The sequence below is a fragment of the Acomys russatus genome, chromosome 14 (genome assembly GCF_903995435.1).
Source record: "Acomys russatus chromosome 14, mAcoRus1.1, whole genome shotgun sequence".
Lineage (NCBI taxonomy): Eukaryota > Metazoa > Chordata > Mammalia > Rodentia > Muridae > Acomys > Acomys russatus.
Genome location: NC_067150.1, coordinates 10,065,791 through 10,084,150, shown reverse-complemented (window position 1 = coordinate 10,084,150; position 18,360 = coordinate 10,065,791). Strand labels below are relative to the sequence as shown.

Sequence of the window (18,360 nt, the reverse complement as noted above, 5' to 3'; positions counted from 1 at the left end):
TTCTCCTCATAGTGTTTAAACCATTCTGCTCTGCTTTCTTTCCCATCTCTCTACCCCATGCTTGCACACGGTAGTGGCTGATGCTCATGGTAGAAGGCCATGTGGTGGGCGGGGCCTGAGTTCTTCAAATAGGTGTCTAATGCAAAGAGTCCAAAGGAAATACATCTCTGGCCAAAGTTAGACTCAGGAGAGTAAAACTGTAATTCAGCATAGAGTTGTCCAGTCTCATGGTCCAACCGCCACCACAACCAACTAGGGAAAAGAGCAGCTAGGCTGATGATGAGAAACAAACACAGGCAGGACATGCCCAGTCAGTTGTGGGTCTCCATTCTTCAGGTACTGTTCTTCTTCTTGAGCTAGGATCTAGCTCACAGTGACTCATGCACAGTTCCTCAAAGGAGGAAGGCTTAGGCACACTGGCCCTTCTGTTTGTAAATGGCTCTATTGGGACAGGGCAAGTCACTTAGCTAGAACAGCAACCACCTTCATGTCTCCAGACCCACCTCACTTTATAGTGGACATACCACCTGGCTTCTCCTCATCTTCCATTTCTCCACCACCTGTTTGCTTGCTTCTTTCTCTCCCATCACCCCAACACCTCACTCACCACACACTCGCCTGACCTGGTGCATGCCATGCTGTTGTCTAGGCACTTCCTTGCACACCTGGGCCCTTGCAACCTAGTCTTATTTTTTAGGGCAGGGTCTTAACGACATGACACCATCACAAATTTGTTCTAGTGAAAAGTTGAAAATAATTTGATCAGATACTAATTTTTTTTTTTTAAAGGTGTGAGCCACATGAAGTTGTGATCTCTCTTGGGTGGGGAACTAACTTTAAACTGCTGAGTCCTCTCACTTACTAAGGTCTTTTTAGTGCCTTATGATAGTGTTAAGAGTTTTCTTCAGAATTCCAGCACATTTTTATTGAAGTTATAACTACATTTATCACATTTTCTGTAGCCATGGTGATGGGATTGTTCCCATTCTGTCTCCTGATTGGTGGTCATTCACTGAGGGAGTGGGAGGAAGCTGTCACGCCAGCTTAGCCAGGTGGTATGCATGAGGTGGCCTGGCTAGGAGGTGGGTGTGTGCAGGGCCTATGGCACAGGAAACACTTGGCTGCATAGATCCTGGCACCTGGTAGTTATCCTGGGTTTCTTCCTCCCTGGCAGCTTGTTTCTTAGAAGTAAATGTTCAAGGAGAGGCTCAGGCCCTAGTGTTTATTTAACAACCTTCTGGAAGAGGCACAGGACCAAGAGCCTTTTAGAGTCCTAACGTGATGCCAGAGCCTTCCTCTCCAGCTCACCTCCATGACAGGCTGACGTGGGCGTGCTGAGGCTGTCATCTCCCCTTAGTCAGAAAGGCAAGCTGTCCTGCTGGCTAAGATGGGGGAAACTAAAACAACAACAACAACAACAACAACAACAAGATGGGGAAAACTATTCTGGAAAGTAAGCCTGGCAGACATTCTTCTTCCCTTACAGTGCTCTGAAACCCAGGCCAGGAGAGAACAGTATATTCTGCAAAAATGAAATGAGAAATTCCGAAAAGAGCTTGCATATAAAAATGGTTTCAAAGCTGGGCATGGTGGCACACGCCTTTAATCTACAAAGCAAGTCTAGGACAGTCAAAGCTACACAGAGAGACCCTGTCTCGGAAAAAAAAAAAAAAAGGTTTCAAAGCTAGAATGTACACACGTGGCAGAGGCTCTGCAGGAGGGCACTCGATGGATGGGCTTAGGAGGGAGGCACCCTCAACCATACTACAGATAAGGAAAGGAGACCTAGCCTGTAAGACAGCAGAGCATACATGCAGGATGCAGACCTAGTTCCTTTCCCAGCTTTACTCTCAATTCCGGCAACATATAACTGCATCAACTCCACACTGGGAAAAGGCTGGATGAAGCTCCATCTTTTTCCTTAAGATGTAATTTTTCTGTGTGTATCTGGGTGTAGGACATGAAGGCCAGAGAAGGGCAGGAAAGCCCCCAGGCTGGAGTTACAGGCTATTACAACCACTGAATGACCTCTGCAAGAGCGACAAACCTTAGTGACCACCGAGTCAAGTTAACCAGTACATTAAGAGGCTAAGAAAAGAGGATTGCAGTTTTGAGGTGAGCCTGGGTACACTACACAGCAAAATGCCATTTTAAAAATATATAAATGGCCTGATTGTTTTGTTGTTCTTCTTGCTATAGGTAGTTTATTGTATGTATGTGTGTGTGTGTGTGTGTGTGTGTGTGTGTGTGTGTGTGTATGTATAAATATGTAATAATATAAATGTATATGTAAAAAATTTAATAAAAAAAATTAAAATTCAATAGAATACATAAATGGTTTCCATTTGTGAAAGGCTCAATTTGTAGTCCCAAATGTTCTATCGAAGTGGCACACTTAAAGCCACACTTCTCAGAAATTATGCTTTTTAGTAGAGTAGAGCTATATCTCTCAGAAATACCTTCAACAATAATTAGCCACTCAAAGGGTTGTTTGTATTGATATGAAACTGTTCAACTTTGCATCTCAAGCACATCAGTGTGTGGACACACACCTAACTTAGGCACCGAACGATGTTTGCTATCCTGGGTATGCAAATCACAGGCCAAAAGAAAGCACTGTCTGCAGGACTAAAATGGCAGGCACCTCCTGAGCTGCCCCAGGTGACTGCTAATGGTTCTCTGAAGTGGAATCCCTCTTACCTTCCACCAGACTTAAAAACACCATGATGTCATCAATGGACCTCAAATCAATGTGAGAAAAAGGAGAAAATGTATTGCATTAAAAGCACAGCACCCAGGGAATTTCCCTTTTGACAAGGAATGATGCAACTTTTTAGAAGCTGTATAAATTATAGCAAAAAGTTGGGGACACTGGTTTACTTAGGTTAAAATATTTATTGCAAGTAGATTCCCTTTTCCCCATATTAAAAAACAAAACTAAGACCAGAAACATTCAGGGATGGAAACTAGGTAGACCCATTCCTAAATCCATTATCAGATAAAGAACCACTAAGGGAATGAGATTTAGAAACTTAAAACCTAGAAAGCACAAAAAAAAGTCAAATTGATCCTTAGCATTTCAGTCTTTAATCAAGCACATAAAACTGTACTACTTAATATATTTCTCCATGAACTTTTTGTGAAATTCAGATCGAAGTGAATCATTTACAAATCTTTTGTCTTTCTTCTGATCATCTATACCCTTTGCACAGTTCTTAAAAACGACATCATCGTCCCACCTAAAGAGGAAAAAAGAAAACAAATCCCTTATAACTCTATCACGAGACAGGAATATGACACAGATTGTAAAGCATGGCCAACCCAGACACTCAACAAGATGCCACCTTACAGCAAAAGCAGCAGCATGCCTACTGTGTGAAAGGCTGTCAAGGCGGGAGGGCATCCCTCCTCAAAGCACACACCACTTCTCTAGCAGAAGCAGTTCTGAGCTAGGAAGCAGACGCACACAGATTGTGCTTAGGTAAAGGTGTGATATTTTTAAGTCTAAAAGCAAGAGGAGGGTCACCATCCTGACCCAGACTTCGCCAGACAGTAAGATTGTTTTACTGTGCTTTGTTTCATACATTCGTCTACTCAGCCATCTCCACCATGGCACACAAATGATGGTCCACACACATGGATCAGCACATCACTTACAGTACCTTCTTTTAACCTTGAAGTTGGCCTGAGGCTGGGATGGGCCAGTGAGATTAAGGAGAGGGTTGCCACTCAGAATGTTTTCCATGCGAATTCTCTCTTCCTCTGCTTTCTGTTCTTGTTCCTGTCAATGACAGAGGAAGACATAAAGTTACGAAGTACAGGCCAATTGTCTTATATTAGTCCACAAGTGAACATCTGTCAGATGGTTCAGGGAGAAAAGACAGTTTCTTTCTCTCTCTTTTTTGAGACAGGGTCTCCCATAGCCCAAGCTGGCATGGAACTTGCTAGATAGCAGAGGAGGAGCTTGAACTTCTGACCCAACTTCTGAGTGTGCTGCAGGTGGGCACAACCATGCCCAGTTTCTGCAGTGCTAGAAACGGGATCCAGGGCTTGGAACATGCTAAAAAAGCACTTTACCAAGTCACTCACTGCTCTTCCTGATTCTTAATAAATACCAGAAAAACATTATTTATAAAAATTTACTATAAATATCTCATCCTTGTCAAGTCACTGGTCTCTCTAAACTGTGAGAAGCTGATTAATGTACAGATTAATTTAATAGTGTACTAATAAACACTTATAACTTAAGAACACATTATCAAAGGGCAGTTAAGCACGGCTACTGTTTCACTTTTTAAAGGGCTACAGACAACATACATGTAAGCTTCCATCTCTCAGACTGATTAGTTATTAACCAAGGAGTACCATGCAAAAGATGGTTACATCCTAGTAACATGTACTTCATTAATTTACCTAAAAATACCTTTTGTTCTTGTAGTTTACTGTTAGTGATCTATTATACAGTTCATATAAACTTTCTTCATGGCTACAATACTATCTTTATGTGTTTATTTAGTGTGAATGTGTGCATATGGGTACCACAGTGCAAGGATTATCAGGGGACAACTTGCAGCAATCTGTTCTCTTGTCATGTGGGTCCCTGCCTTAGACGCTGAGCGTTGGTACATGTATGAACCACCATGTCTACATAATTTTCCTCACTTCTATTTTAGCATCAATTTCTTCAAACTCAAATCACACTGTTTCATTTTAACAATTAGAAACATAAAAGTCCTAAAATCCTTACCTGTAATCTTCAAAGTTATCTGTTAACATAACTTAAATCAAATTAACAATCCTATTTTGCTATGTTTTGGGGATGACAGAAATTGGTGACCTAATAGATCAAGAAGAAACAGACTCTTTAGAAGTCACTTTCAATGAATCTAATTTTCCAAACAGGTTTCTGATGTTTCATTTTAATATGCAAATGTGAACAATGGGTTTCATTTCTACCAGGACAAGGAACTGGTAGGTGACAGAATGTCACTTGTGGGTAAAATTTTTAGGCCACTACAGAGACCTTACAGCCAGGAACTCTCTATTACAATTAAGACCAGAAAGCTTTCTAAAAAACAATATGCTTACAAGGATGGGCAAGGGCACACTGAGACAGCCCAGCAAGTGGAGGTGCTCGTCGTTAAGCCTGATTTAACTGAATTCAACTCCCAGGTCCCATACCATGGCAGGCGAGGAGTGACTCTGGAAAGCTGTCCTCTAATCTCCGTGTGTGCACGTGTCTACCCCCAAATCCAGTGATGCCACCAACACAAGGGCAAGCAGACAGTGTACTCACACTTAGCACACTGCACCAGGAAGAAAAGACAGCCCTTTCCCTACTCAAATACCAGGCTCGTAGGCTAATGGTCAGATAGGCTGTGGGTCAAGTCCATAGACTTGAGAATTAGAGTTGGGGAACACAGCCGCTATTCATACAGGCACTGTGGCCACTTCTGCACTGTAACAGCAGTAGGGCAGCTACAATACAGCTGGATGAGCAGCCACAAAACAATGTTTCCTGTCTGGTCTTTATAGGAAGTGTGCTCTTGTAATGCAGCTGATTAGCTGGAAAATGCTCCTGTAAGACACCTTCAAAAAGCAGCTAAGAAAAGAAGACAGGGACAAAAGAAGTGAAGTTGTCACTCATCTCCAAGAAATACCAACACAGAAATTACAAGAAACTCCAGCAACTCTTAAGAGCTTAGGGGAAAAAAAAAAAAAATGTGTATCTACGCCATAAGGCCAACCAGAAAACTGCAGACAATTTAGGCATCTAGAAGCATGCCCAAGTCTGTTCTTGAAAAAAATTAATTAATTCATCAAAAAAATATATATAAATTACAGGAATTAAGCTCTCTATACCAACTTTAATGACTCACTGCCATTCCCTGAAGTTTTTTTCCTCTTTTTAAAACACAGAACAATTCTTGGCTCAAATAAAACCTTACACCAAAGCCCACACAAGAGCTGTGCTGTTCTGGTTGAATATGGATGGGGCAGAGGCCTCTAAGCCGATGCTTTATGTGCTCAAGATAAAACGCATTGCCTCTTTCAAGAGGCCCAGGCTCCTCCTCTGCTGTACCCAGACAACGGAGGTCATTTCTCCTGCACAACTAATCAAGTCATTGACCTACCTACCCACTGACAGAGCTTTACCAACACCTGGTTACCTCTCACTTCCAATGTTTTTCTTTTTTAATGTGTTTGGCCTGCAGGTAGGTCTATGTACCACATGCATGCCTGATGGCTGGGGAGCCCAGAAAGGAGTCAGATCCCCTAGAACTCAAGTTACAGATGGTTATGAGCTATCATGTAGGTGCTGGGAATTGAACCTGGGTCCTCTGCAAGAGTAGCCAGTGCTTTTCTTTTCTTTTTTTTTTTTTTTTTTTTCGGTTTTTCGAGACAGGTTTCTCTGTATAGCCTTGGCTGCCCTGGACTCACTTTGTAGACCAGGCTGGCCTCGAAATCAGAGATCCACCAATCTCTGCTGAGTGTGGGGGTTAAAGGCATGCACCACCACGCCCGGTTGCCAGTGCTCTTAATGACTGAACCATCTCTCTAGTTCTTATTTCCAATTCTTACATGTAGATTTTGTTCATCTCATTACATATGAGGATTACTGAGATAGCCTCAAACTTTTCCTAATCTATGTTTTTACCAAAGAAGTCAATTCGTCCTGAAATCAAGGAGCTCCAAGAATCCTTTACAACAAAACCCTGCTTCCCTTAGCAATGCTTTACAAATCCAATACTGCCCTGCACACCCTCCACTTTCTTGACGCAGTCTCACTCTAGCCAGGCTGCCCTAGAACTTGAAGAGCTGCCTGAGCGTTAGGCACGGGGACCGAGCTTAATGTTTGAGTTGTTTGTTACTTTCTCCCACTGTATAAGTGAAGAGCCTGGATATTCAAAGAAGTTAGGTAACTTGTCCTGGATTGTATACAATTTATTAATTTTTTGAGACACAAATGCCTCAAACTAAGCAGGAAACAGAATTTTTGTAGGTCGTGTAGACTAGCGGTTCTCAACCTGTGGGTCATAACTTCTTTGGGGATCAAACAACCATTTCACAAGGGTTATCTATGGCCACTGGAAAACAGATATTTACATTATGATTTATAGCAGCAGCAAAATTACAATTATGAAGGAGCAACCTAATAACTCTATGGCTAGGGGTGACCACAACATAAGGAACTGTGATAAAGGCTTGCAGCATTAGGAAAGCTGGAGACTACCTTAAATCCTGACATTGACGTAGAAGACTGATCTTCACTCATTTGCTTTTAAACAAGCTGCGCATCATAACTCATATCTGAACTATCTAGAAGGAATTTTCTCTATAATTAGGGGACTTAGAATGTCATTGAAAAAAAAAAAAAGGTCTACAGGTGTGACAATATTTAGACATGGTGCTTTCTAAAAAGTGATACCACCAGAGTTAAAAAGAATCCTGGTTTGGTATGTGTGGTGGTGAGATGTGAACAGCAAAGCTACCTTCCTGGCCTGCTCTTCAGCTCTCTCCTTCTTGATCTTTTCCAGCTCTGCAAGAAGAGCCGCAGTGTCATCATCATCACTCTCCTCTTCAAAATCCTCATCATCTTCCTGTGACGTCGAGATCAGAAAGAAAAGAAACATTATTGACCTTTCTCATGGAAACTGTACTCACCAAGTATTTGGAACAGTACCTAAATATCATAATTAGAACCAATAACCAATAAAAATATAACAAATAAAGCCCAACAAAAATTTATGAATGCTTACTAAAATGTCAACTCCCAATAAAGTATCTTTCATATTTAAATAGTCAAAAAGGACTTTTACTGGCAGCATTCCAAAATAAGTGATGCTTCCCAATAAAACACAGCACTACCTAAGGTATGCAGAAAGGATGCTAAGATTCCAAAAGAAAATATTCTGAAAGAGTAACTGTTTTGTTATATAGAAAATGAAGTCAGGAGTCAGGAATATAGACTACATTTGTAAGCCCAGCACCCAGGAGGTTGAGGCATGAGGCAGGAAGGCTGTGATTACTAGGCCAACCTAAGCTACATACAATAAAACAGGCTGTAAATGTTAATGCTCAATCTGCTTAGATTACTTACATCTGTAATCACTAAAGCATCTATGAGCATTTTGTGTCTAAAAACGGCATCATATCTAAGGAAAATTAAGGGCAGATCTAGGTAGAATGCTCAAAGGTGCTATTCAGGGCACTCAGCCTGACAGTGTCCTGTGTAGATACTGCAAGGCAGCTTACAATCCTGTCCCGATGAGAACTGTCAGGGACAGGCACAGCCTTTCTCACAGACTGCTTCCATACAGCCCTCTAGATTAAACCTGTCCTTATCTGATGCAGTGGCACACGCCTGTAATCCCAGCACTCAGGAGGCAGAGGCAGAGGCAGGCGGATCTCTGTGAGTTCGAGGTCAGCCTGGTCTACAAAGTGAGTCCAGGACAGCCAGGGCTACATACAGAGAAACCCTGTCTAAAAAAACAAAAACCTGTCCTAAATCTTTACACAGAAGAATACTCTGTTTAAAAAACAATTATAAACTTTAAAGTTGAAGCCAGTGATCTTTAATAACAGTATGTAAAAATAAATGCAGATCATTTCACAAAGCCAAAATATAAAATATTTCAGTAAAATGTGATAAGCTAGGCCCAAGTTCCAGAATCCTAGCACTTAGGAGGCAAAAACAACAATGACAGACCAACCTCCTCCCCCCCGCCCCCCGCCAAAAAAAAAAAAACCCCCAAAACCCTCAAACCAACAACAGCAACAATAACAAAAACACCGAAAACCACAACCCAAACCAAAACCTAAAACACATACATCTGTGAGAGGATCGTCGGCATCAAGGTTGGCAGCAGGAATCTGGTCTAAGCGGGGCTTCTTTGACACTGAAGAGGAAGTTGTATGTTCTGAAGAAAACAAATATTTGGCTTATTGAAATAAATACTGCATTTTAAATAACATGTAGAAACTTCTGGGCAAAAAGAATCCACACACAGCACATTGACAGCAGGAAGCCCCTCAGTGACTGGCAAGTAAGTCTTGGATAAATATGTGTTGGCAAACAGTAAACCAATCAATGAATATGCAGATCTGCAGATCACAGCAGCTCAGGAAACCTAGCCAGCGTTCACACATACTGGAAACACAAGAAGGGCATCTGATGCTCCTGTCAAAACTCTCCAGGTGCATGGGTGAGTTCCAGACAGAGGCCTCAGCTCCAGCGCCTAGAAAGCCAAAGCTACTGACAGGGACTGAAGCAATGGATTTCAAACACTCCAGATCAGCTTTTCTTCTAATGCCAACGCACGAGAAGATGGAGTTGGAATGAGCCTCATTCTCACCTCTATCAAAGGGTATTTATCACAAAAACGTTAATTATTTCCAATTACCAGGATACAGTTTCCACCACGTAATTTTCAGACAAACATGTGGGACAGTGTAGGTACCTCGGGTTGGACGGTCCCTATTTTTTTCCCTTGCAGCAGCTCTCTCTCTCTCTTCCAACTCTCTTCTGAAGTCACGGTTGCGAACCTCTTCAGGGGCATCCTGTGTAGTTTGTCTTAAGTAGAAAGAAGCCAGGCTAAAGTATCACCCTCACTTGTCAAGGAAAAGAATCTATATGGCTATAGCATTTTAAGATAATTCAGAATGCAGCTGTCTCTCAAGCATCAAACAGAAGGAAAAGATAAGATCCTGATCTGGAAGTTAATAGCCCCCTCCCCCCACCCCACCCCCAGAGGTTACCAGAACAACAGAGTGAAGCATATAGCCCCCCACAACATGGCTGCCGGATGGTTAGAATGGCTTTGTAACTATTATACCAGCTTAAGGGTTTCATATCCACTACAGCTCAGCCTTCTCTGAGGATTATTATGACTATCGGGTGCTTCGTCTATACACAGGAATTCCTGGTTAATAGGAATTTATGCTGAAAGAATGTCTAGCAACACTTTACAACTATAGCACGTGACTTTACTGTAAACTCTTGAATCCCTTTTCTTGGAAGATACGCAATGTAAACACTGTAGTTCAGACATGCTCCTAAGTCACACACAGGACAAACGGACGGCCTTACCTGTATTTTATCTTAGTGTGCGAGGGAAGGTCTCTGCTGGAATACTGCTTTGAGAGCTGGCTCAAATCCCCTTCGCCTTTCCCTCTTCCACCTCTTGCGGGTTCAAACGTTGGCCTGGCTGCTGTTGTCATCTTTTACTCTCTGACAAAGGTCGAGTTTAAGTTATACTCAGTACAACTCTTGTTCTAGAAATCATTCATACATATCTACCCTCGTGAACAGTTCTCAAAACTCTCCCCAGAGACGCTTAAGTAGTTTCTAAAACTGCACAACTATGAAGCTCAGGGTGTCCGCTAGCTTTGCCCTGCCAGGCACCTCGTATTTATGTAAGGCAGTTACTGTGAAAATCTGCTTTTGTTCTAGCTCAGCAGCCTTGGGCGAGAATCCTAGCCTGCTTTTGTCATGTGTGGAGTGCTGACATTTTTGACAGTATTATTATGAGAATTCTGACATGTGATGTCAGATCTTGGGCAATAGTGTAGTGTGGCTTTTTAATTAAATGACTTTTTAAAATTCTTGTTATCCTACTAGCACAAGGTTCGTTGATTTCTGATTCTTTCTTTCTAATGATAAGGTCTCACAATGTAGCTCTGGCTGACTTGGAACTCACTATGTAGATCAGGCTGGCCTAGAATCCTCCAGAGATCTACTGGACTCTGCCTCCACGGTGATGGAATTACAGGCGTGTACCACCTCGTCCTGCCAGATTTGCATTTTTATGAGAAACCTCACACAACAGCAAACAGCCGAACCAAAAAAAAAAAAAAGCAAATTCTTTTAAAATCGCCAACAAACTTATTGTCTTAGAGTGGGTTTAAAACTCAATGATATTTACATGGGCAACATTACCGCAAAATTTGTTGATCCAATTTTCGTCTACAGCAGTCACCCTAACATAAGACCTTCGGTACGGGGGTAACTTTAGCGACGCTGGGAAAATCGGAAGTCCACCCCAGCGAACGTCAAGAGCTTGGGGAAGTGAAAGCAGGCGAATCCGAGGTCGAAGCTAGCCCGGGCTACACGAGACTGTCGCTACAGCAACAAGAGAACCTTTTGCCCCTTTCAGCTTTGAGCTGTCAAATAAGAATTCCAGCCTAACTAAAAGGGCTACTAAATCTCCCTTAGCTTAAGCAGCTCGCTCAGACAGACAGTGTGGGAAGTGGGAGTTTCTCCCCCATGCCACCCTCCGTTGCTTTTCGGTTTCAGCGGCGCCGCGCCAGTGACCGCTCGGTCTCGGCGGCAGCTCCCGACCGCCATTCCCGCACCGCGGCCCGGCCGATCCCGGCTTCCCCGGGACCACCCGCACAAAGACCACAAACCGCTACGCCCTGCTGCTCACTCAGTGGGTCCGACGCAGCACCTTCGGAAGCTCAGCCACGAACCATTGCGACCCTCAGCTCCCAGAAATCTGTGCGCGAAGGGGGGCGCCAGCCCAAGACCGGAAGCAAAAATGTGGCGCTTCCAGCCTCTACACCTGGGGCGTGGTTGAGACCCGGAAGCAAAACCTTCGCGCTTCCAAAGGCCCCGTGAGAAGTTCGAACTCCATACCCGGAAACAAATCCGGAGTGTTGTTGGTTTTGTTTTGTTTTGTCTTGTTTTAAACCGTCTCTCAGAGGCTGACGCGACGACCAATCGGCAGAGACTCAGGAGGAAGTGTGATGTCGTCGGGGGGGGGGCGGAGCCAAGGCTGCTCTGGGGGCGGGCGTTTGAAACCAGTGCTTCCGAGACGGTCCGAAATGTCATCTTGTGCTTTTGAGAACCAATTACTTAATCTCTCTCGCGTCTTTTCCTTTCCCGACCCCCTCCCAGACTCTTCGCTGCGGTTCTGCAAGGACGGAAGGCGCCGGGGAGCCGATCCACCGCGTCTCGCAAGCGTGAGATCTGAGGAGAGCGTACCACCTGACCGACCCAACGGCTCCTGCTCCTCAGTAGTCGACCCCGCAGCCTAGGGACTAGAGTTGTCACTTAAGTGGATATGAAGAAGGCGCGAATAAGTACGGGGGGGGAAGCCACGAGCCTTCCAAAGGTACCATTCCAGCGAAGCCATTAGCCTTAGAGGCAGGGGTTGTCGCATTGCTTGTTTAAAAAAAAAAAAAAAAAAAAAAAAAAAAAAAATATATATATATATATATATATATATATATATATATATATATATATATGCATTAAACGTTGTAGTGTAAGGGTGAGGTGCCATGAGCATTTATGGTAGAGAGCATTTAGAGAACAGTGGGCCTAACTGCCAGGAGGAGCACGAGATGGAATTAAGGTGGCTTCGCTAACGTTGTCATGGTGCCCCGTCATTGCAATCTTGGCAACTGCAACTGCTCAGTAAGTAAAGAGACTTCTGTTCTCTAATTTATCTCAAGTGGAAGGATCTCCTAACATTAAACATTTCAGTGCCCTCCCATCCTTCCTTTGTAACTTTTAAATGAAGAAAAATAAAAAAAAGCCCCCCCTCCTGAGTGCCCCCCCCATAGAAGGTGAAAAACTTTTTTTTTTTTTTCCTTATGGAAGCTGTGTACCTCTCTCAACCTCACATAAAGGACACTGCCCTAATATTAGTGGCCCAGGATCTCTTCCTTCACCCTTTACGCCCTGTTCATCTGCCATTCTTGTGAAGATTACCCTGACGTTCATGTCCCTGACACCACACTCATTTGAGCCACTGTCATTTTCTCTTGGATTTGTAATTGCCTCAAGTGGACTTTCCTAAGCGTTGCACGGAACAGAGTGATCTTTTAAAATTACCAGATAGGGTTTTTGACACTTAGAATAAAACAGTCACTTGTCTTAACTCGATTCTGAGGCCCCCTTACGTACACTGTCTCCTGCCTGCCTTCCTGATTTTAGTCGCAAGCACCCCACACTCCAGATACACATTTCTGTTTCTCAGAACAAGGCAGAATTCCATGGTTTCTTTTGAGTTTTGAGGCAAGGTCTTGGGTGTAGCCCAGGCTGGCTTTGATACTCAGTTGTATCCTGCTCTAGCCCTGCCTCAGCCTCCTGAGTACAGGCATGCCTTCTTCTGTCTTTTAGTCTTGCACAGTGTTCTTCACCTCTGCCCCAAGAAAGCTGTCTTGTGTTTTTCAGGTCCTAGCTCAGTGCTTCTTCTTCAGTGGGCTTTCCCCTGACATCTGTACTGTGCCCCACTCTTCCCCATGCCCAGATATCTTTATAGCACCCAGTTCCATATTTCCACAATACTGAGCCCTAGCTGGGTCTACTGTTTGTTTAATTACCCCATGCAAAATATTGAGACCAGATATCTTTTTTTTTTTTTTTTTTTTGAGACAGGGTTTCTCTGTGTAGCCCTGGCTGCCACCAGAAGGTGCTACTCATGTTTAGGATGGTTCGTTCTACTTAAAATAATGTGGTGAAGCAAACCCCTTCCAGGCCGCCTAGCCAGCTCATCTCTTACTTGGTGCTAGGTACAATCAGTTTACAGAATTAGCATCTCCTTCCCTAAAGGCTGCAAGGCCGCTCACCAGCTAACTCTGCTGGTGAAGATCATGCACCGTATAAACCTCCTTTTTATTTGCTTTTGGTTTACAAGCATGGTCTTACTATGTAGCTTGGACTGGTCTTCAGTTTACTGTTTAGCTTTGGTTAACCTCATGGCAATCCTCTGCCTCAGCCTCCTTAGTTCTTTTATCTCAGATTTATTTCCACAGAAAAGTAATTGCCCCGTAATTCTGCCTGCAACTGTTTTATAATCTCCTGGTTGCTCATTTTGTCCCTGGACAGTGTTTTTCACATTTCCTTCTTCAGATTAGGAAGATGTCCTTCCCATCCTCCTTCTTTAGAATAGAGGAGTGTGTGTGTGTGTGTGTGTGTGTATCTGTGTGTCTGTGTGTGTCTTTGTGTGTTTGTGTCTGTGTCTGTGTGTGTGTGTGTGTGTGTGTCTGTGTGTGTCTTTGTGTGTTTGTGTCTGTGTCTGTCTGCGTGTGTGTGTGTGTGTGTGTGTGTGTGTGTGTGTGTGTGTGTGTGCCATTCATGTGTATGTATTTGCATGTGCATGTGGAGGCAAGAGGTCCATGTGCTGCTTTCCTCTACTGCTCTTCACCGTAGCTTCTGAAACAGTTTCTCACTAAACCTCAAGCTACTGGATTGGGCTAGATTGACTAACCGGAAGCCCTGAAGAGCCTCCTGTCTGCTTCCACCCCTGGGTGACACTTTCGTTGTTGTGTTTGTACAGCAAGCGCTTTACCAACAGAGCCATCTCTCCAGTTCTATAGTAGATGATCTTTGAATTTGGGAAAACAGAATTCCCCCCTACAAGGATTTCTTGCTTGGTTTATCTGTCAGGTTGTTTGCCCGTGACCTTATCTTGGCTCCTTGTCTGTCACTAGAGATGAGGTCATCCTATCTCCTTTCTGGTACTCTGGGCCCTATTCCCAAGGTCTTCTTAGTGACACGTGTCCTGTCTCATACATACTCTTATGATCGCAGGAGCTTTATATGCACCGCCATTTTTGATACAGCAAAGGGAGTACTTTAACGTGGTAAGGTGTTTTATATATAATACTTGTGATTGCAAAGTTGACTGTATGGAGGAGAAAATGTGTGAATGCCAACTTCTAAGGAGTATCCAAAAGGAATAAAAGAAGCCTTAAATGCCTCAGGAGAAAATCTCAGAAAGTATAGTGCTTGCTGTTTGAAGGACAGTTTGATGAAGACAGAACTTCCTATGGCTTTAGAATAATCACTTTGAATTTAAATTTAAGCTGGGTGTGGTGATCAGTACCTACGATCTCAGTACTTCAGAGGCTTAAGTCCATAGTCCCGTGTTAAAAGAAATCACGATGGTGATTGGATGGTGCACACCTTTAATCCCAGCACTGGGGAGGCAGGGGCCTGTGGATTGCTGTGTGTTCAAGGCCAGCCTGGTTTACAGAGTAAGTTTCAGGACAGCCATGGCTGCATAGAGACATTCTGTATCAAAATAAGGTTTTAGTAGGAGCTGTGAACAAAGCCAGTAGCTAAATGTCAGAAGACTAAAGCCGTTAACATGCACTCAGTACTAGTCCTGTGACTAATACTCACAACATTAAAAAAAAATGCAAACAACAGGGCTGGAGAGACGGCTCAGAGGGTAAGAGCACTGTCTGCTCTTCCAGAGGTCCTGAGTTCAATTCCCAGCAACCACATGGTGGCTCACAACCATCTATGATGTGATCTGGTGCCCTCTTCTGGTGGGCAGGTGTACATGCAGACAGAGCACTGTATACATAATAAATAAATAAATCTTTTTTTTTTTAATATTTATTTATTTATTATTATGTACAGTGTTCTGCCTGCACGTACACCTGTAAGCCAGAAGAGGGCACCAGATCTCATTACGGATAGTTGTGAGCCACCATGTGGTTGCTGGGAATTGAACTCAGGACCTTCGGAAGAGTAGGTGGTGCTCTTAACCTCTGAGCCATCTCTCCAGCCCCAAATAAATAAATCTTTAGGGGGAAAAAAAACTTTTGGATGGGATTGAGAAAAAGGACTTCCAGTCAGACAGTGGGGTTGCATTGGCACCTGTTACCCTCCCAAGAAAAGGCGAACATTCATACAGTGGGATGCGAAGTTTTCCTTGTCCCAGCTTTTTTGCCTCTGAGGCTCATCCCTTAATGGCTTTCTGGCTTACATACCTTTTTGCTAAGGCAGTTCCCTCCGTTGAAGGGCCTTTGCTTAGTGGCCACGAAAGGTCTTCCTTCTTGCCCAGATGATGCCAGCTGTGGCAGCCCTGGCTAAGGCTGCAGCTGCTCTTCCCTTCTTCTTTAACGTCCTGCACTCTCGTGTCCCACATCCTGCTCTCTCCTTTTTCACGTGGCATGTGTGTGGGCCTGTGTTGTTATGTTAACATTCCTGCCTCTCCACCTCGGTACAGATCATTTAGAACATAACTTCCATGAGGATAGTCTCGGTTCTATAGGCTGAACACTTGAAACAATGATTAATGCTAATATTTGCCAGTAAAACTTTGACAAGTGGAATGAGTGAGCAGATGAATGGATTAACTTTAACAGGAAGGAATCGTGTCCGTGCTTCCTGTGTGTCTGTCTTTTGTGGTGTGTGTGAGGTGAGCGGATGAGCACTAATCCTTGGTTTGAAAGAGAAAAAGGAAACTTATCTTCTGCTTACCTGAGTCTAGATTTCAAAAGAAAGCATACAAGACCCAGAGAAAGGAATCCTTTCAGAAGATGCTCTCTTAAGTGAAAACTCAGGTGATGGTCACGCTTCTTCTTGCATGTACCATCAAAATTCTAGGTGGGCCAGCCTACTCCAGTGCAGCTAAAAGTAACCAAGCCTCCTCCTTTCCTACCAACTGAGTCATTTCCCTCCTACTACAACCCACCATCTAAGAACCTGATACCTCAAAAAAGGAGAATTTGTTTGTCTTTGTTTCTTTCTTTCTTTCTTTCTTTCTTTTTTTTTTTTTTTTTTCTCTTATGTAGCCTTGGCTGTCCTGGACTCACATTGTAGACCAGGCTAGCCTCGAACTCACAAGGATCCACCTGCCTCTGTCTCCCAAGTGCTGGGATTAAAGGTGTGTGCCACTACCACCCAACTGAATTTGTTTGTCTTAAGAAAGAAATGCATGCATGTGACCACATGCTTATGTGTGAGCTGAAGATTAGAGTTCAGTCCTCCATGCTTGTCCACCAAGCAATCTCCACATATATTTTACTAAATGCCCATGAATGAAATTCCGTCTTGTCAACTTTGAACTTTATATATATTGAAATCTTTCTATAAATGAATCTTACTCTCTTTTTCTCCCTCCCACTTAACATGTGTTGCGTGTAGCTGTGTGGAACTTAACTATAAAAATGTACTCTATAAATCGAAGAGTTATGTTTCTGTTATAGTGCTATTTACAAATAGAACTACTACAGGCATTCTTGTAGATGTGCAGAGGAGTACACATGTGCATTTCATATGAGCCACGCCAGTGGGGAGAGCCCTCCTTGTGGAATCCCGCCAGGCCTGATGCTGTCCAGCATCTCAGTTTCATCTGACCTGGCAGCGTGCGTAGTGACGCTGTCATTGACATCTGACTGTTTCCTTGGTGTCTAATTCATGTTTATTATCTCTCTCTCTCTCTCTCTCTCTCTCTCTCTCTCTCTCTCTCTCTCTGTGTGTGTGTGTGTGTGTGTGTGTGTGTGTGTGTGTGTGTGTTGTTTTCCTATTGGATTTCTTTTCCTTACAGATTTCTGAGTTCTTACTGCTTGAGTAGTAACTCACACTACTTACTTTTGCTGCACGGATAAGTTCCCACTTCTTAGCTTCTCGTCTGATAATGTCTGGTGCTGATTTTGATATATGGAACTCTTACATTTGGGGGTAGTTGAGGTTATCAGTCTTTTTTCTTAAGTGCATGTTATTTTTTGCTTGAGAATATTCTTCCTTTGAACTCATGCTGGTAGTCTCTGTTAATAGCTTCATAGGCCTTTTTCAGGCCACCAGGCATTCATTTTATCTGTGATGTGATGGCCATGTTTTGACATTTACTTGAACAATTCTTGTTACCTCTTCCTTTCTTCTAAGATTTCTTTGCCCTTATATATTCAGGAGCCAACTGTCAAGCTCTGTACACTGGCAATTTTAAGTTGAATGGCATTATATTTGCAAATTTAAGAACTGATGTTTTATAATACTGAGTCTAGGAATGAAGTACGTGTTTTCTAAAGTATGTCAGTTTATTGTTTCTCTGAGTGTGTTTACACTACTGCCTCAGAGAAAACTCACGAGCTTTTGCTGGCTTTAGGTGTCATTAATAGTTAATGCTACTGTGAGTGATATTATTCTTAACTTTGGATCATTTGTAACTGATGTACACACGCATAATTGATTTTTACACATACCTATTTTAAATTCAGAGGACTCTCCAAACTGTTCTGTTAATTCAAGTGGTTTACTCTGAGTATTTGTATATACATACCGTCAGCCAATAACGATAATCTGTTTCTTTTTTCAGTCTCTTTCCGCTCTGCCTCCCCCTTTTCCTTGCTTTTGCTGGCTAGGACTTCCAGGACAGTGTTGAATAAAGATTCTTATCCCAGGCGTCCTGGTCTTTTTCTTGATCTGCAAGATAAAACCTTTAACTTACTTCTAAGTACAATTTTGATGGTTTGCAATGATATATCTTATGGTATTTTTGTTATTATTTTAGATTGCTGAAACAAAAACACTTAAAAATGTCTTAAATAGTATGTGATAGAAGGCTTCATTATGACGCTTTCATATATGCATATAATATATTGTGGTCACGGTCA

General features: G+C 42.9%; 1 protein-coding gene across 2 annotated transcripts; it reads right to left on the bottom strand.

Annotated features, from left to right (window-relative positions):
- Positions 1-3,059: 3,059 nt before the first annotated feature.
- Positions 3,060-11,522, bottom strand: Cwc15 (CWC15 spliceosome associated protein homolog). Of its 2 annotated transcripts, none has more exons than XM_051155919.1 (7): positions 11,430-11,522; positions 10,091-10,231; positions 9,462-9,574; positions 8,833-8,921; positions 7,494-7,601; positions 3,663-3,781; positions 3,060-3,239 (listed from the first exon to the last, which is right to left on the bottom strand). In XM_051155919.1, the coding sequence occupies exons 2-7, from the start codon at positions 10,219-10,221 to the stop codon at positions 3,110-3,112; spliced, it is 690 nt and encodes a 229-aa protein (XP_051011876.1). In that variant the 5' UTR covers positions 10,222-10,231; positions 11,430-11,522; the 3' UTR covers positions 3,060-3,109. The 2 variants fall into 2 exon arrangements, with proteins under 2 accessions (XP_051011876.1, XP_051011877.1); XM_051155920.1 differs by having other exon boundaries at positions 11,451-11,469.
- Positions 11,523-18,360: the final 6,838 nt, after the last annotated feature.